At 41.3% G+C, this 15,191-nt stretch overlaps 1 protein-coding gene across 1 annotated transcript in view; it reads left to right on the top strand.

Annotated features, from left to right (window-relative positions):
- Nucleotides 1-11,392, top strand: part of PLCG2 (phospholipase C gamma 2) — a 140,207-nt gene extending 128,815 nt beyond the window's left edge. The window contains exons 32-33 of the mRNA XM_070398957.1: nucleotides 8,463-8,647; nucleotides 9,883-11,392. Coding sequence (XP_070255058.1) covers nucleotides 8,463-8,647; nucleotides 9,883-9,925 — 228 coding nt within the window. The 3' untranslated portion in view covers nucleotides 9,926-11,392. The remainder of the gene's footprint in view (nucleotides 1-8,462; nucleotides 8,648-9,882) is intronic.
- The last annotated feature ends 3,799 nt before the right edge of the window (nucleotides 11,393-15,191 follow it).

Raw genomic sequence — 15,191 nt, 5'->3', positions numbered from 1 at the left:
TTTTTATTGGTAGTGTTTTGATATATTTTTATTGATTTTAGAGAGGGAGAAGGAGAGAGAGATAGAAACATCAATGATAAGAAAATCACTGATCCGCTGCCTCCTACACGCCCACCACTGGGGATTGAGCCCGAAACCTGGGCACATGTTCCGACCTGGAATTGAATCTTGTCCTTTTGGTTCATAGGTTGACACTCAGCCACTGAGCCACACTGGCTGGGCAGGGTTTTTTGTTTGTTTGCACTACTGACACTTGGGGCCAGATCATTCCCTGTGGTGGGAGCTATCCAATGCAATGTAAAATGCTTAGCCGCATCCCTGCCCTTGACCTACTAAATGCCAGTAGCACGCCCTTCCCCTAGTATAACAGTCAAAACTATCTCCAGACATTGTCAAATGTCCCCAGGGTGGCAAAAAAGTCATCCTCAATCAAGAACCACTGCTTTAAAGCAAGATTATAAGCACTTTTCATACTATTAGTCTTCATTAGCATTTAAAGACTGACAGATTTTTCCGTCAAGCTGATGGACCATAGATTAAGCATTCCCCTAAATTGGGCATTTAGACAGGAGCCACTTACAAATAAGGCTCTCAGGGACATCTTCATGTGGTCACTTTTTTCCTCCTATAATTCAGAAGTAATTCCTTAGGATTGATTCCCAGATAGGGAATTAGTGGGATCAGTTCATTGAGCAGGATGGTAAAATTGTAAAGCCTCGGCCTTCCGCAGAAGCCTGGAATAAGTAAGCTTGAAGAACCTTGGCTGAGTCAAGCTGACCTCTCCCCAGCCCACTGAAAGGTCTGGGATTCTGTTGCCTGGGGACAGGAAGCCAACACATCCTCTCCGTGGACATAAAGCCCTTTTGCAGACATTTCACTGAAAAACGAAGAATGAAGTGATAAAAGCAGTTTCAGATGGCGGTTGGACAGTATTTGTAGATACTGCTGTGCAAAGCTGTCGTGAACAACTTGGAAACATTATACATAATTTAAATAATTAGGTACCACTGGCAGCAGAGAAAGTTACTCTATTTAAAAGAAAATGTGTTTATCCAGAGTTGACTTCCTGGATGTGGGAAGCTTCATGCTTTGGGTGCTGTTGGGGATGCCCGTGGAGTGTGGCAGGGATACAGGCCCGCTGAGTGGGTTCCAGGTGGAACAGTGACTCTCACAGAGCTTCTCCGAGAAGGAATTTTGGAGGAAATGTCTGAGTATGTGCAAATTTCATTTCAGCTGCTGGTTGTCGGGCTTTTCTTTAACTCTGCAGCTGTCATCTGGTTGAGCCACCAGGCCATGGGTGTCTCCGCCCCGCACTGCGCTAGGAGTTTCTGGGAAGCCGAGCTGGGTTGTGTTGTGTAGACCTGGGCTTTCTCGCTGCCCAAGGTCACACCCTTTTTGATTTATCACCGTATCCTCTGTGATGCCAGGGAGAGACCCTGGTAAACAGCTTCACAAGAGATTTGTCTGAGCAAATGATTGATCCAGTGAGGACTGAGATGGAGTTTGCTCATAAAACATTTGCTGAGAGAGAGGTTAAAGCCCCAGAAAACTGTCAATAAACACTTTAAGCCCCTTCTGAAGAAGCCATTTATTTACAAGGCACAATTACTTTATCAATTCCCAGTCCTTTACTCAGCTGTATGAATGGTTTACAAAGAGAATTTTTAGTACCGTTTTATTACACACTATATTTAATTTGGAGCAGGAAAAGAAAAGGAGGGGGATTTGAAAAAATCCCCATAAACAACCTGTATATAACCGCTATTAGCATTTTGGTATATTTCCTTTGCCTGGTAATTTTTTGCCTAGAGTCATCTAATGCCTATGAATGTGTGCCCTTTATCCACTTCACAGATGATTTGTAGCATTTTTTCTATGTTATTATATGATTTTCCAAGCCATTAATGCCTATTTCATTAGGTGTGAGTCCCTAACTCACTTAACCATTCTCTCACTGATGGACAGGTTGTTGGTAGCTTTTTACTTTATAAATAATGAAAGTCTTCCTATAACACTTTTTGATTAAAAATTATTTCCTGAGGCAAGATCTTTAGTAATGGAATAATAGATCAAAGAGAGAAAAGAAAGACCATATATTTTTGGATACATGTCGAATTGTTCTCTGAAAGTAAATAGTTTCTTTTAAGTTGATGTATTATATCCAGTTTTGCCGTTAATAGAAAAGGGCCTTTACTGAACTGATCTAAACTTGTGAGATTCAGAAAAACGGGTCAGGAGAAAGTGTAGGAACTTGAATATTCCATCCTAGTCATCATCTGTGGGCAAGCTGGCAGCACCTGGATGGTGTGACTGAGAAACTGGCTACCCTGGGACCTTTGAGTGCTGACCCTGGGGTGGATGGTTTTTAGCTTTGCACTGGGTGAGCTGAGATGCAGGGATGGAGTAGCCTAGTGCAGTGGTCGGCAAACTGCGGCTCACGAGCCACATGTGGCTCTTTGGCCCCTTGAGTGTGGCTCTTCCTAAGCCTTAGGAGTACCCTAATTAAGTTAATAACAATGTACCTACCTATATAGTTTAAGTTTAAAAAATTTGGCTCTCAAAAGAAATTTCAATCGTTGTACTGTTGATATTTGGCTCTGTTGACTAATGAGTTTGCCAACCACTGGCCTAGTGGAAAGACCAGGTTGCTGTGGGTCCTGGTGAGTGCTCAGCCACAGACATGTGAATCCTTTTGCAGGAAGGGTACAGCACACACTCGAGTCGGACAGGACCAGGAGGGGTCGGGGTGCACTCTGGTCCTGGTTTTTGAGGTTGGGGAAGATTTCCTTACAGTTGGGGAGATCCAGAAGCACAGAAAAAGACCCTCCTTGAACATGAACAGCTAAAGTTTGCCCATTGTCAGTCCCAAAGAGCAGAAACCGCTGGGCCTGCCACGAAGACCCAAAAATTGACCTGACTACCAAAGAGACAAAACCATGACCATAGCCTGGCCAGCGTAGCTCAGTGGTTGAGCATCAACCTATGAACCAGAAGGTCAGGGTTCGATTCCCGGTCCTGGGCGTAAGCCCGGGTTGCGGGCTCGGTCCCCAGTATGGGGCTTGCAGAAGGCAGCTGATCAATGATTCTCTCTCATCATTGATGTTTCTCTCTCTCTCTCTCTCTCTCTCTCTCTCTCTCCCCCCCCCCTTTCCCTTCTTCTCTGAAATCAATAAAAAATATATACTTAAAAAAAAACCCCAAACTATGAGCACACAATGAAAAGAAGAACTCGCGTAGAATAATAAAAGGAAGACAAACCCGGGTAGACAACTGCTACAGGTTGCTGGCAGTTGAAGTAGAACTGTTGGAAGCATCCAATGAGAACCCTAACTCATATGTCAATAAGAGATTTCAAGGATATCCAAGTAGAGCACTGAAAAAAACTTGAATTTGAAACAAAAAAACAATTTTTTGAATTTAAAAATTCAGTATGTGAGCAGAAACATTCTCATCAGTGACCCAAAAGATAACATGAAAGAAATGTTTCACAATTGAGATGGAAATCATAAAGGAAAAGATAAGCTCAGAGGACAGATGCAAATGACCTAATATGCAAGCATGTTGCATAGGACAAAGTGGGACAGATGGGTGAGGAGCTATTAATGAAACAGTTAACAGAGGGACTTTTCTCTGATTTGCTGCTTGAGAGTTCACTTGATTCCCCAGAGCAGTGGTTCTCAACCTTCCTAATGCCGTGACCCTTTAATACAGCTCCTCATCTTGTGGTGACCCCCAATTTCATTGTTACAAATTGAACATAATTAAAGCATAGCGATTAATCACAAAAAAAAAAAATGTAATTATATATGTGTTTTCCAATGGTCTTAGGCAACCCCTGTGAAAGGGTCATTCGACCCCCAAAGGGGTCGCGACCCACAGGTTGAGAACCGCTGCCCCAGAGGGAGAATGGAAAACACACCCACCCACCCCCTATTGTATTTCAGTAAAAGTTTTTTGTTTGTTGGTTGTTTTGTTGTTGTTGTTAATCCTCACCCGAGGATATTTTTCCATTGATTTTTAGAGAGAGTGGAAGGGAGGGGGAGAGACAGAGATATCCATCAATGTGGGAGAGACATTGATTAGTGGCCTCCCACACACACCCTGACCAGGGCTAGAGATCGAGCCTACCAACTAGGTACATGCCCTTGACCAGAATTGAACCCAGGACCCTTCAGTCTGCAAGCGGACACTCTATCCACTGAGCCAAACTGGCCAGGGTTTAGTAAAAGTTCTGAATGCCATGGATAAATTAAAAAGAAACTGAACTTCCCAGCACACTAAGTCATCTACAAATAAAATCAAATAAATCTAACATCAGATTTGTCCATTTTAGCATTAGAAACTAGACTTAAAACACATGCACTGAGCATTCATTTTTAAAATTTTATAAATACTCATAAACTAATAGGACTAAAATAGAGATAAAAGCCAACTAAATGAAACATAAAACAAAGAGAATAGAAGAAAAAACAAATGCTGACTCATTGAAAATACAAATTAAATAAACTCTTTGCCTGCTTAAACAAGGAATACAGTAAGAGCAAAAACACACAAGTAAATGTTGAAAAGAAGACTGAACTCCAAATAATGAGATAAATATGAAAAATGAGGGCATATGGGTGACTGCCTTGAAGCATGTAAATAGTCTCAAATTGTTTTTTAAGAAGCAGTACAAAATCTACAAACTCCTATAGGAAACATTTGAATGGTAATAAGAACTGAAATTAAAATGAGAATGTAAGTGGGAGTAGATGACAGATACACTGATGGGGAGCATTGGAGTTTTTCAAGGACATTTGCTGTGAAGGTGACAAGAGAGATGGGTCAGTAGCTGGAGGGAAATGTTGAGTGAAGGGAGAGCCGCTTAAGATGTATTTGCACGCTGCTGAGGGGGATGAGTTAGTAGTAAAGGGCAACACTGATACAGGAGAGAGAAAGGAATGCACAGGAATGAAGAACTGAGTAGGAAAGAGGCCATGGGACTCTGGGGCCGGCAGGAGAGAAGGCATGGGGTATGATTGATGGGCCCAGGATGGGCAGGTTTCCCATGTAATTACTTCTACGTTTTACATAAAACAGGAAGCAAGGCCGCCAGCTGAGCTTGGGGAGGGCTGACGAGAGCTGGAGGTGTGAAATAGTCATCTTACAGGGGCAGTAAAGAGAATTCCTTAGTGAAATATAGGATTGCATTGTTGAATGTGCTTCTATAACGTATTCGTTAATATTTTACTTAGAATTTTTGCACTGGTTTTCACTGAGTGTTCAGTCTGTAGTTTTTGCTTAGGTTTTGTTATACTGGCTTCATTAATATTACTTGGAGATCTTCCTTCTCAGGGCTATGGCACATTTTGAATAAAACTAGAGTTAACTGCTACCCACATGTACTGGTAACAGATACTGTTTGTGAAAGTTTCTGGGCCTGGTTATAAAACGTTGTCTTTTTCTTCTGGAATAAAAAAAAGTCTCTTTAATTTTTTTCTCTTATGGGATAATTTTCTATAATAGGAAATATATATATATGTATATATATATGTATGTACATATATATATCATATATATATATTGGAGATAGAGCCTTATAATGAATAAGTATGAATACATATATTCATTCTTTCCATTATCATCTTGGTTTTTATTTATTTTACAGGTTCCTTCCATTGCTTTTTATCTATAGTTGTATTCCTGTGCTTACTAGCATGTCTTACTCGGGCTTTCACACATTTCTAGATTAGATAATGGATTATCTACTTGGTTGATTCTGTTTGTGTTTTTCCTACAAAACAACCCAGCTCTTGCATTTATTTTATATTTTGGTTTTCTTATTCAACCATTTCCATGTTTATCTTTACTGATTCAGTCTGCTTTCCTCAAACTGCTTTCATTTTATAACTCCTGTGTTTGGATACTTAACTCATTTATTTTATTTTTGTGGCTAATGCAATGTGCACTGAAGGCTGTGCACAAATAGAAGATTCAGGGCAAGATGGGCTTTGCTTTTCTGAAACCCCCTCCAGAGAAGGAGATTTGGCAAGGGCCCAGGACTCAGGCCATGGCGAGCTCTCGCTTGAGGGACTGGGATAAAAGTGGACACAGTCCTGCAGCCAGGACACAGGCTGTGATCTGTAGGGTTCCTGAGAACCCAGAGCCCCAAGCCATCACCCTAAAACTTAGCTGATCCTGCCCTTGGGAGCCCCCTGGCCCCCATTTACAACATTCAGAAAACCAGCTACCAACATATAGATTCAAGGGAGGAATCAACCTTCCCATCCAAGATGAGTTTGTGCATTAAAATTTTAAAGCACTCAAAGAAAACGATGCCAGTTTAGCTCACAAAGGTAAAAGCAAGAGAATTCACTCCAGTGAATCTAAAAATAACTTTGAAATAAATGTGTGGGGTTTGTTTTTTTTTCAGAGAGAACCCAATGTGTAGTATTTATAAAGACTAATCCTTCTTACTATTAATCAAGAGCATGTAGGAATGAAAGGACCAATTAGAAATTCTGGAAATATAATACAAAAAATTATGAAAGAAATTTTTTTCAAGATTAGTAAGTGGGAAATTTCAGGGAGGACACAGTTAAGGAAAGAATTAGTAAATGTGAAGATTGTGTTGGAGAATTTGCTTTGAACAAAGCAAGATAAGATGTAAATGTGAAAAACAAGAGTTAAAAATAGGACGGCAGGATGAGAAACTTCAACCTAAAATATTTGAAATGTTGATGACTGAGAATTTCCCAACATTGAAGACTCCACAGCAGTATAACTAAATAAGAGCCACACATAGACACACCATATTGAGTTTAATTGACAGAACCAGGAGAAAGAAAGTTATAAGAGAGAAAAGACAGACTACTGACAGAGGACTGACCAATGACAGGAGTACTCCCACCCACAGCAATAGCAGCCTAAAGACTAAGGGATATCTTCACAAATTTTTAAGACACAAGCTGTAAGTATAGACATTCTGTATCTTAATCACTACCATTCAAGAGTGAGGGCAAACCATCAGCAGATGAATGGATTAGAAAACTGTGGTACATCTACACAATGGAATACTATGCTGCTGTAAAAAAGAAGGAATTCTTACCATTTGCAACAGCATGGATGGAACTGAAGAACATTATGCTAAGTAAAATAAGCCAGTCGATGAAAGAAAAATACCACATGATCTCACTCATTCATGGATAATAAAGACCATTATAAACTGATGAACAAAAATAGATACAGAGGCAGAGCAGTATCAAACAGACTGTCAAAGTACAGCGGGAAGGCTGGGGAGAGTTGGGGGGCAAGAAGGGGGGTAAGAGATCAACCAAAGGACTTGTATGCATGCATATAAGCATAACCAATGGACATAAGACACTGGGGGGTAGGGGAGGCCGGGGGAATGTCAAGGGGGGGAGGAAGGGAGACATATGTAATACTCTTTGTAATACTTTAAGCAATAAAACAAAATTAAAAAAAAAGAGTGAGGGCAAAAAGAAGGTATTTTCAGACATTCAAAGGCAGATAACTTAGTCCTAACAAATCTTTGTTTAAAAAAAAACCCCCAAATACTTACTTTTTTAAATAAATATATTTATTTCAGAGAGGAAGGGAGAGGAAGTGAGAGATAGAATGAGGAGAGAGAATCATTGATCGGCTGACTCCTGCACACCCCCTACTGTGGATGGAGCCTGCAACCCAGGCATGCTCCCTGTCCGGGAATCAAACTGTGACCTCCTTCTTCCTGGGTCAGTGCTCAACCACTGAGCCACACTGGCCAGGCACCGTGATCAATTTTAAAACATTTTCATCACCCCCAAAAGAAATGTCCTGCTCAGTAGCTGTCTCCACTCATTTCATCCCCACCCCAGGCAACGACTAGTCTACTTTGTCTCTATGAATTTGCCTGTGCGGGACATTTCATAGGAATGGAATAATGGTATGTGGTCTTTTGGAACTGGCTTCTTTCCCTTAGCATAATGTTTTCAAGGTTCATCCATGTTGTTGTGTGTTACCTTGCCTTTTAATAAGGCTCTTTATGAGATCTTAGGTGCCTTGTTACACCCTGCTTACCTTTCTGTCCTCATATTCGTCTGTTCTCTCCCTCATCTGCTGGGTTCCACTTTACACACAGAGCGGCTTAGGCCCCCTGCACTGGGATAAGGCCCCCAAGGTGGTGTAGACCAGTGAAAAAGCAGATTTGATTAAGAAATAGGGTCAGTGGGCAATGCATTTGTTATTCCAGTGTTTCCCAATAAAGCCTTCCCTTATTGTGAACAAGGGTTTTTTAAACTGCTTGCTTCTAATGCAATCAACAACTGCCAGTTTTATCTTTGGTTAAAATGGGCTCTGGATTTTCTGGGATAATCCCAGTTTGCAGAGCTTCTGCCCTGTGCCTCCTTCACACTCTAAGATTCAATGGCCCACCTTGCGGTTTGGAAGACATTGTCACCACATGGTTGTTCTCTTCTCTCCAGGAGAGCGAAGAGGAACTGTACTCTTCCTGTCGCCAGCTGCGGAGGCGGCAAGAAGAGCTGAACAACCAGCTCTTCCTATATGACACACACCAGAACTTGCGCAATGCCAACCGGGATGCCCTCGTTAAAGAGTTCAATGTCAACGAGAACCAGCTCCATCTGTACCAGGAGAAGTGCAACCGGAGGTAGGTCACCTCTTCCCACCTGCAGACCCTCAGATCTCACTCCTCCCAGCACAGTGACATCGGGCACCTGGGCCCAGGCTTCAGGAAGGCGCCACCGTCTTTAGAAAGCCTTTGACTGGTCCCCTTTCTTTCCTCAATAACTGAACTTGTAGGAGTATCTTAGGTATCTGCACCTACCCTAAGTGGAACTATCATCACTAGGGGGACATTTCAAGATAACAGTGAAAATAAACAATGACCACTACCTTTTAAAGAGACCCTATCAAGTTCTCAAGAATGGGCTAGCCCAGGGGCTCTAAGTCAGGGCAGAATCCCCTCCAAGTGACCCTTCTGGTTGCGCTGCAGACATATAATGGGGGTGAGACAGCCAGGTGTGCCCAGTGTCCTGCAGTGTGCCAGACAGTCCTGCTTAACAAAGCATTATCTGCCCTGGCCAGGTAGCTCAGTTGGTTAGAGTGTCTTCCCGATACACCAACATTGTGGGTTTGATCCCCGGTCAAGGCACATACCAGAATCAATGACAGTAAGGGGGGCGAGGGCATGTGTTGGGGGGCAGGAGCAGCGGGGAGAGGTCAATGGGGGAAAAAGGAGACAAATGTAATACTTTCAACAATAAAGAATTTAAATTAAAAAAAAGATTCAATGAATGTATAAATAACTGGAATAACAAACCAATGTTTCTCTCTTATCAAGAAATAAAATTTTAAAAAGCACTAGCCCCCCAAAATTCCTATAGCAGCCTCCAATGGGAATCAGAGTGTAGACTCCTTACCCATATTATTCTCATTTCATCTTCACTTCAACCAGCAAGTAGCAGTGACCTCAATGCAATGACCAGTGAGGAAATTGAGACTCAGAAAGATTAAAAATCTTGCCAGGAAGCCGCCTCCCCGATTCTCAGTCCTGAACCATGCCACCAAGAGCGACCTGCAGTTGTGCGTTACAAAGCACATGGCCTGTGCCTCAGCCTAGTGCAGTGGTTCTCAACCTTCCTAATGCCACGACCCTTTAATACAGTTCTTCATGTTGTGGTGACCACCAACCATAAAATTATTTTCGTTGCTAATTCATAACTGTAATTTTGCTACTGTTATGAATCATAATGTAAATATCTGATATGCAGGATGTATTTAGGCGATCCCTGTGAAAGGGTCGTTCGACCCCCAAAGGGGTCGCGACCCACAGGTTGAGAACTGCTGGCCTAGTGGGTGATGGTGAAATCTGTTTTATTTCAGGTTAAGAGAGAAGAGAGTCAGCAACAGCAAGTTTTACTCATAGAAGCCGGGGTGCGTGTGTAAGGGTGTTGTGTGTGTGCATGTGTTTGCATGTAGAAGAATGTGCTGTATTCAGACCATGGGATCATGCTAACCTGGGACGTCATCCTCTTCAATCAAGATGACATTCCTGAAGAAGGCCCAATCAGCATGAGCTGAGTGATTTCCTCTTAATTTTTTCGTCTTGGACAATTTCTTAACTTATAATTCTCTATAGAGGATCCCCAAATCACATTCCTCGTCTTTGGCCGCTTGTGTTCCAAACCTCATTGAATAAAAGCAGTGAAAATCTCAAACAGTTAGACCTTCCATGCATGACCTGCACAGTGAGCAGGATTCCTTTTCTGGCCTCTAAAGACCCAGGTAATTGACTTCCCTGGGAGATGAGCCCGCAATGTAAGGAACTAATAAATTAGCTTTGGAAAAGGATTTTAACTACAAGGCAAATGATTCTACAATTAAGGCCATCGGATTTCACCGGGGCCCAGAGAGGAGCCCTGCCCCTGACTGCCACATCTGCCCAGCTTCCCTGCCCCAGGTCAGTGGACTCAGCTCAATGCACTTTAACTACCACTGGCCTGGCTAGCTGGCTAGACAGACCTGCTATGGTGCCTGAGTCCCTGGACTCTCTGTTCATTAAGATAATTTCTAGTTAAAGGTAGAGATTTACTTTGGGACAGGAGTTATTGGGGGTAGGAGGTGGAAATCTTGGAGCCGCTGATTTAAAAAGCCTGTTAGCAACCAGAGACCCAGCAACGGCTCAGCCAGCTTCTTACTCTTGCTCTGCCCACTCCCGAGCTGGCTGTGTGATCCCGGGGGGCAGCTCTGGGTCTGCAGCTCCCACAGACAAGAGGTCAATTCACTGATTGGAGGAGGTGATGCAAGTTAGGCTCCATGGGGCAGTTTCTCGGTTTTCTGAAGCAGCAGGTCGAGTCTTGTGGCTTAAGCACTAGAAAGGTACAGAAAAGCTCAAATGCAGCCCCCCGGAGCCTCAGACCCACCTGGGACAAGATGACACCCCTCTGCACCTTGCGATACAATTTAATGATGAGTAGTGTGATGACTTCACAAGGCTTTTTAAGGATGAGGTTAGTGGTTGGGGGAGTGGTCAGTAGAGTCACAAATTATTCAAAGTGAACTGAGAAACGATTTAGAGGAAAAAAGGTGTAACCGTGAAAACAATTGTGGTGGCAGGAACAAAAAGCAAGCAGTAAGACTGGTGGCTTTAATTGGATGAAACTGGGTCCTAGAAGCACACTGAGCCCTCCCCTAGTTATCCTGGGCTTAGGTGCATGTATTGCTGACAAGTACATTAAAACCAGCCAGGCTCTCTCTGATCAAAAGACCTTATTCCTTCATTCCACAAAAATTTCTTTGGCACCACCATACGCCAAACACTATGCCAAGGTCTGGGGATACAATGTTTAAAAAATTTTTTTTTAAAGAAAATAAAAAAGCCATGGTTACTGGTCTTATGGTTACATATGCTTCTAAAAGAAATGCATTTTACCTTCTAGGAAGCAAGGAGAATAGATAATAGCAGTCTGACCAAGGTGGGGCTCTTACTTTGTGACATTATTTTCGTTATTCCTTGAATTGGGAATTGCTATTTATTTGGCAGCCAGTAACTGAGGGAAGACTATTCCTGATGGTAGCAGATGTTTAAAGCAACTTTCAGGAAAGGCTGGATGAAAAGGCACTGAGCCGAAGGCTGCCGGGAAGGAATTTACAGATTCTGCAGCCAGTGCCCCACTAGCCACCCCCGCCGCTACCCCCATACCTCTTCCGGCTCCATTATTACCTTACACAGTAGAGCTCAGATTTGCTGTCTTTTACCTCTGTTTTCAGCTCAGGAGTGAGTAAAAGACATTAACCTTCACACTCCACTCCATTTTAAAGCCAAAAAGCTAAGTAAGACCTGGATCCCTTTTCTGCTTCAAATGGATGTCCTGCTACCATATCAAAGAAATTGAGAAGTGGTGGCATAGAAAGCAGGAGATAAGCATCTTTCAACTGTCACTGTGTAAAATCTACGCCCAGCAACAAGTGCAAAGAAAGAAGAGGCAGGAGGTGGGGGGGTGGGGTGAGGCGGTTATACTATAAAGGTGCTGGGAAAAACTCGCGCCCTAAAACTGTCTCCTCCTTCTAGGTGCTATAATAACTTGAATCCACCATTAGAGAGTATTTGCTTTGGTTGCAACATTCTCTTAATAGGGTAACACATGAATCTGGATTCTTGGTGGTGGTTCGCTCAGGAAAGACACCGAAAGGGAAAGGGAAGGGTGCCAATTACATCATTGCTCTTTCTAGAGTTTGCCCGGATGCCACAAAACCCAAGTCCTATAACAGATCTAGCTGAGATTATGATGTAACAGTAATATGTTAAACACAGTTCATTCAGACCAAGCAGATGAAGACAAGAATATCCTAAAATACGGCAGCAGCATTGACAGACCAAAACCATGATTATGTATGTTGTTAAATTGTTTTTGTTCATCATTTCTCTAAGGGTATTATTGAGGCATCAGTTATTACATCAAAAAATGAAGGGGGGGGGCTGGTTAAATCATTTGAGTTTGGAAAATTTAGGTTATACAAAGTTAATTTTTTTCCCCCTGTAAAACTTGGGTATTCTAATGTGCATCGTTAAGAGGGGTGTAGAATATCACATTTCCCAAATTTGATCTCAGGAACCTTTTGCTAAGGAATATCTCATGGGACTAATGTATAGTGGAATGCATTAGAAGACTTGCTGCTCTATTAAGAAGGCAGCCAGGCATCATAATCTAATAATTTAGAGTTGAACCTTAAACAACAAGGGAGTTAGGGCACTGACCTCCCCCCACATACACACACTGTGCAGTCAACTTTTTACTCCTCCAAAATTAAACTACTAATAGCCTATATTGACCAGAAGCCTTACCAATAACATAATTGATTAACACATTTTGTATGTTTTATATACACACACACACACACACACACACACACGCATACCAATGGTCTTTTTAAAAAATATATGTTTTTATTGATTTTAGAGAGAGAGAGGAAGGGAAAGGGGTAGATAGAAACCCTAACCCTGCACATCCCCTACTGTGGGTTGACCCTGCAACCCAGGCATGTGCCCTGACTGGGAATCAAACTGGTGACCTCCTGGTTTCTGGGCTGATGCTCAACCACTGAGCTATATTGGGCAGGCAATGGTCTTTAAACTGGGCCAACCTTACCCCTAGTAGTCTACCAAAGCTTTCCAAAGAATACACAGGCTTGAATCATTTTAGGGGATCAGTTCTCAGATCCTCACTTTTCTATTGTACAGTTTCCTAAGAATCATCTGCCTGAGAAAAATGCCCTTTTCTCCCTCACAAAAGAAAACATATCTTTCTCCATCTTCAGTCTTACTGTAAAACATGACTCAGGTATAAAATTCAAAAATATGGGTGTTTAGACAGTGAAAGCTTCTTAACAGCGGGATACAAATCCTTTTGCAAGTCTGATGGTTCCCTATTCTTTGTTTTCAACAAAACTGAAGGAACACCCAAGATTTCTGAATATTTAAAAAATGTAATTCTGGAGGAGTTGGAAGAATTCAGTTACCCTGCCATCACAAAACTCCTTCTGTTCCCATCTACTTACTGGTGTTAACATGGATTATCTACACTCTCATATAGAAAATGTAAAAGGAGAATAGAATTGATGCTGGACCATGGCCATTCTAACAAAAATCATCTTAATCTACAGATGGATGAAATAATTGGGGGAATGGTGGCAGGAGAGCCTTCCTCATCTCATTGAGTGATAGATACATTGCCAATGGAATTTTACAGTTTAACAATTTATTAAAATTTTTACTATATTTGTTTATTAAGTTCAATCCAGTGGAAAAATTTAAATACATAGAGCCTTATGATTATAGGATATTATATAATTTTATAATAAAAAGGCCAAAAATAATTAAGCTGAAATCTTGAGGAGGGAATAGATTAAAAATACAAATTCAAGGAGTAAAAGGAAAAAATGTGGCATTTCCTACTATTAAAAATTGCTTTCTTCATGTAATTTTTGAAAGGATGACAAATATTGGGTTTAGAGCCACTTGGCCAAATTTAAAAAGGAATGTAACAGTTTTATTTAAAGATGTGATATCTACAATATGTCAGCACTTATATATCCTTTGCAACTATTTAAGATGAAATTTTTAGACAAAAAAATAAAAAATTCACTGAAGAGGTATCAGAGCATGAAATTTTAAGTTGTTCATCGAGGGCCACTAAGTGATGAGCTGTATTTGAAAGCAAGAAGAATGGCTAAAAAGGGCCTTAATACTTTTAACACTTAAAAGGAATGTAACTTAACTTTCAATTTGTATGGCATTTAACTTTTTGGAGGCAACCCTAAAAGCCATATTCTAGCCAATAAAAAGTTAATAATTAGATTAAGAAATACGCAGAATTATAAAATTGGCATTTGAAAAATACTCAATGAATTGTCTCAGATTTTTAATTTTCAAAATATTTTCATCTTGAAGAGCCAGATTCCACCGTGATCCTGTCTCTCAGAAATTTCCATCTTTATTTTTCATTAGGCTTTAAGAAGCTGCATTTGTAAACTTGTATTTCATTATTAAAGCTTAATTTATTTCTATATAAATAGTGTGTGCTTGTGTGTACATAGAGAATTATGTGTATGCGTCACACAAATGTTGGCTATCGTTAATGTGAAAATTAAATGGCTGTATCAGATTTTTAAAAAATAAAAATTTGGTCTGAATGAACGCAACAATCTGTCCAGAACTGTTTTGTTTTGTTTTTTTAAAGCTGGTCACTTTTAGTTCCTACATAAAACAATAAAGAAATACTTCAGCCATGAGGTAGGCACAGTTATAATTCTTTTTTTAAATATGTTTTTCTCTCCTGTCAGTTCCAAGAACTGATGTAAGATCATCTTCTGACCATAATGAACTGGTGAGGCCCGCTGTTCCCTCCAGCTGAGTCTGGTGTACACCTCCCTATCAGTGAGTCAAGCTTGCTCAGTGTTTAGGTCTGTGGCATAGGTTTACAGGGCCAACAGAACATTGTCCTGAAGCTGTCTCCATGGTTCTTCAAGCCTGGGGATATTTGTGATTGTCAGGCTGCCCTCATTCCTTTTATCTCCCCATCCATCCTGGTCTTTGAACTCTCTGAACTCCTTAGCAGGCACGTACAAGACCTTGGGTGTGGTGGTCAGTGCCTCTTCAGTCAACTGATAGGTTAAGCCAGTGGTCGGCAAAC

This window comes from Myotis yumanensis, unplaced genomic scaffold (genome assembly GCF_028538775.1).
Source record: "Myotis yumanensis isolate MYYU_CA2020_CCGP unplaced genomic scaffold, mMyoYum1.0.hap1 SCAF_18, whole genome shotgun sequence".
Lineage (NCBI taxonomy): Eukaryota > Metazoa > Chordata > Mammalia > Chiroptera > Vespertilionidae > Myotis > Myotis yumanensis.
This window is presented reverse-complemented; position numbering and strand designations above follow the sequence as displayed.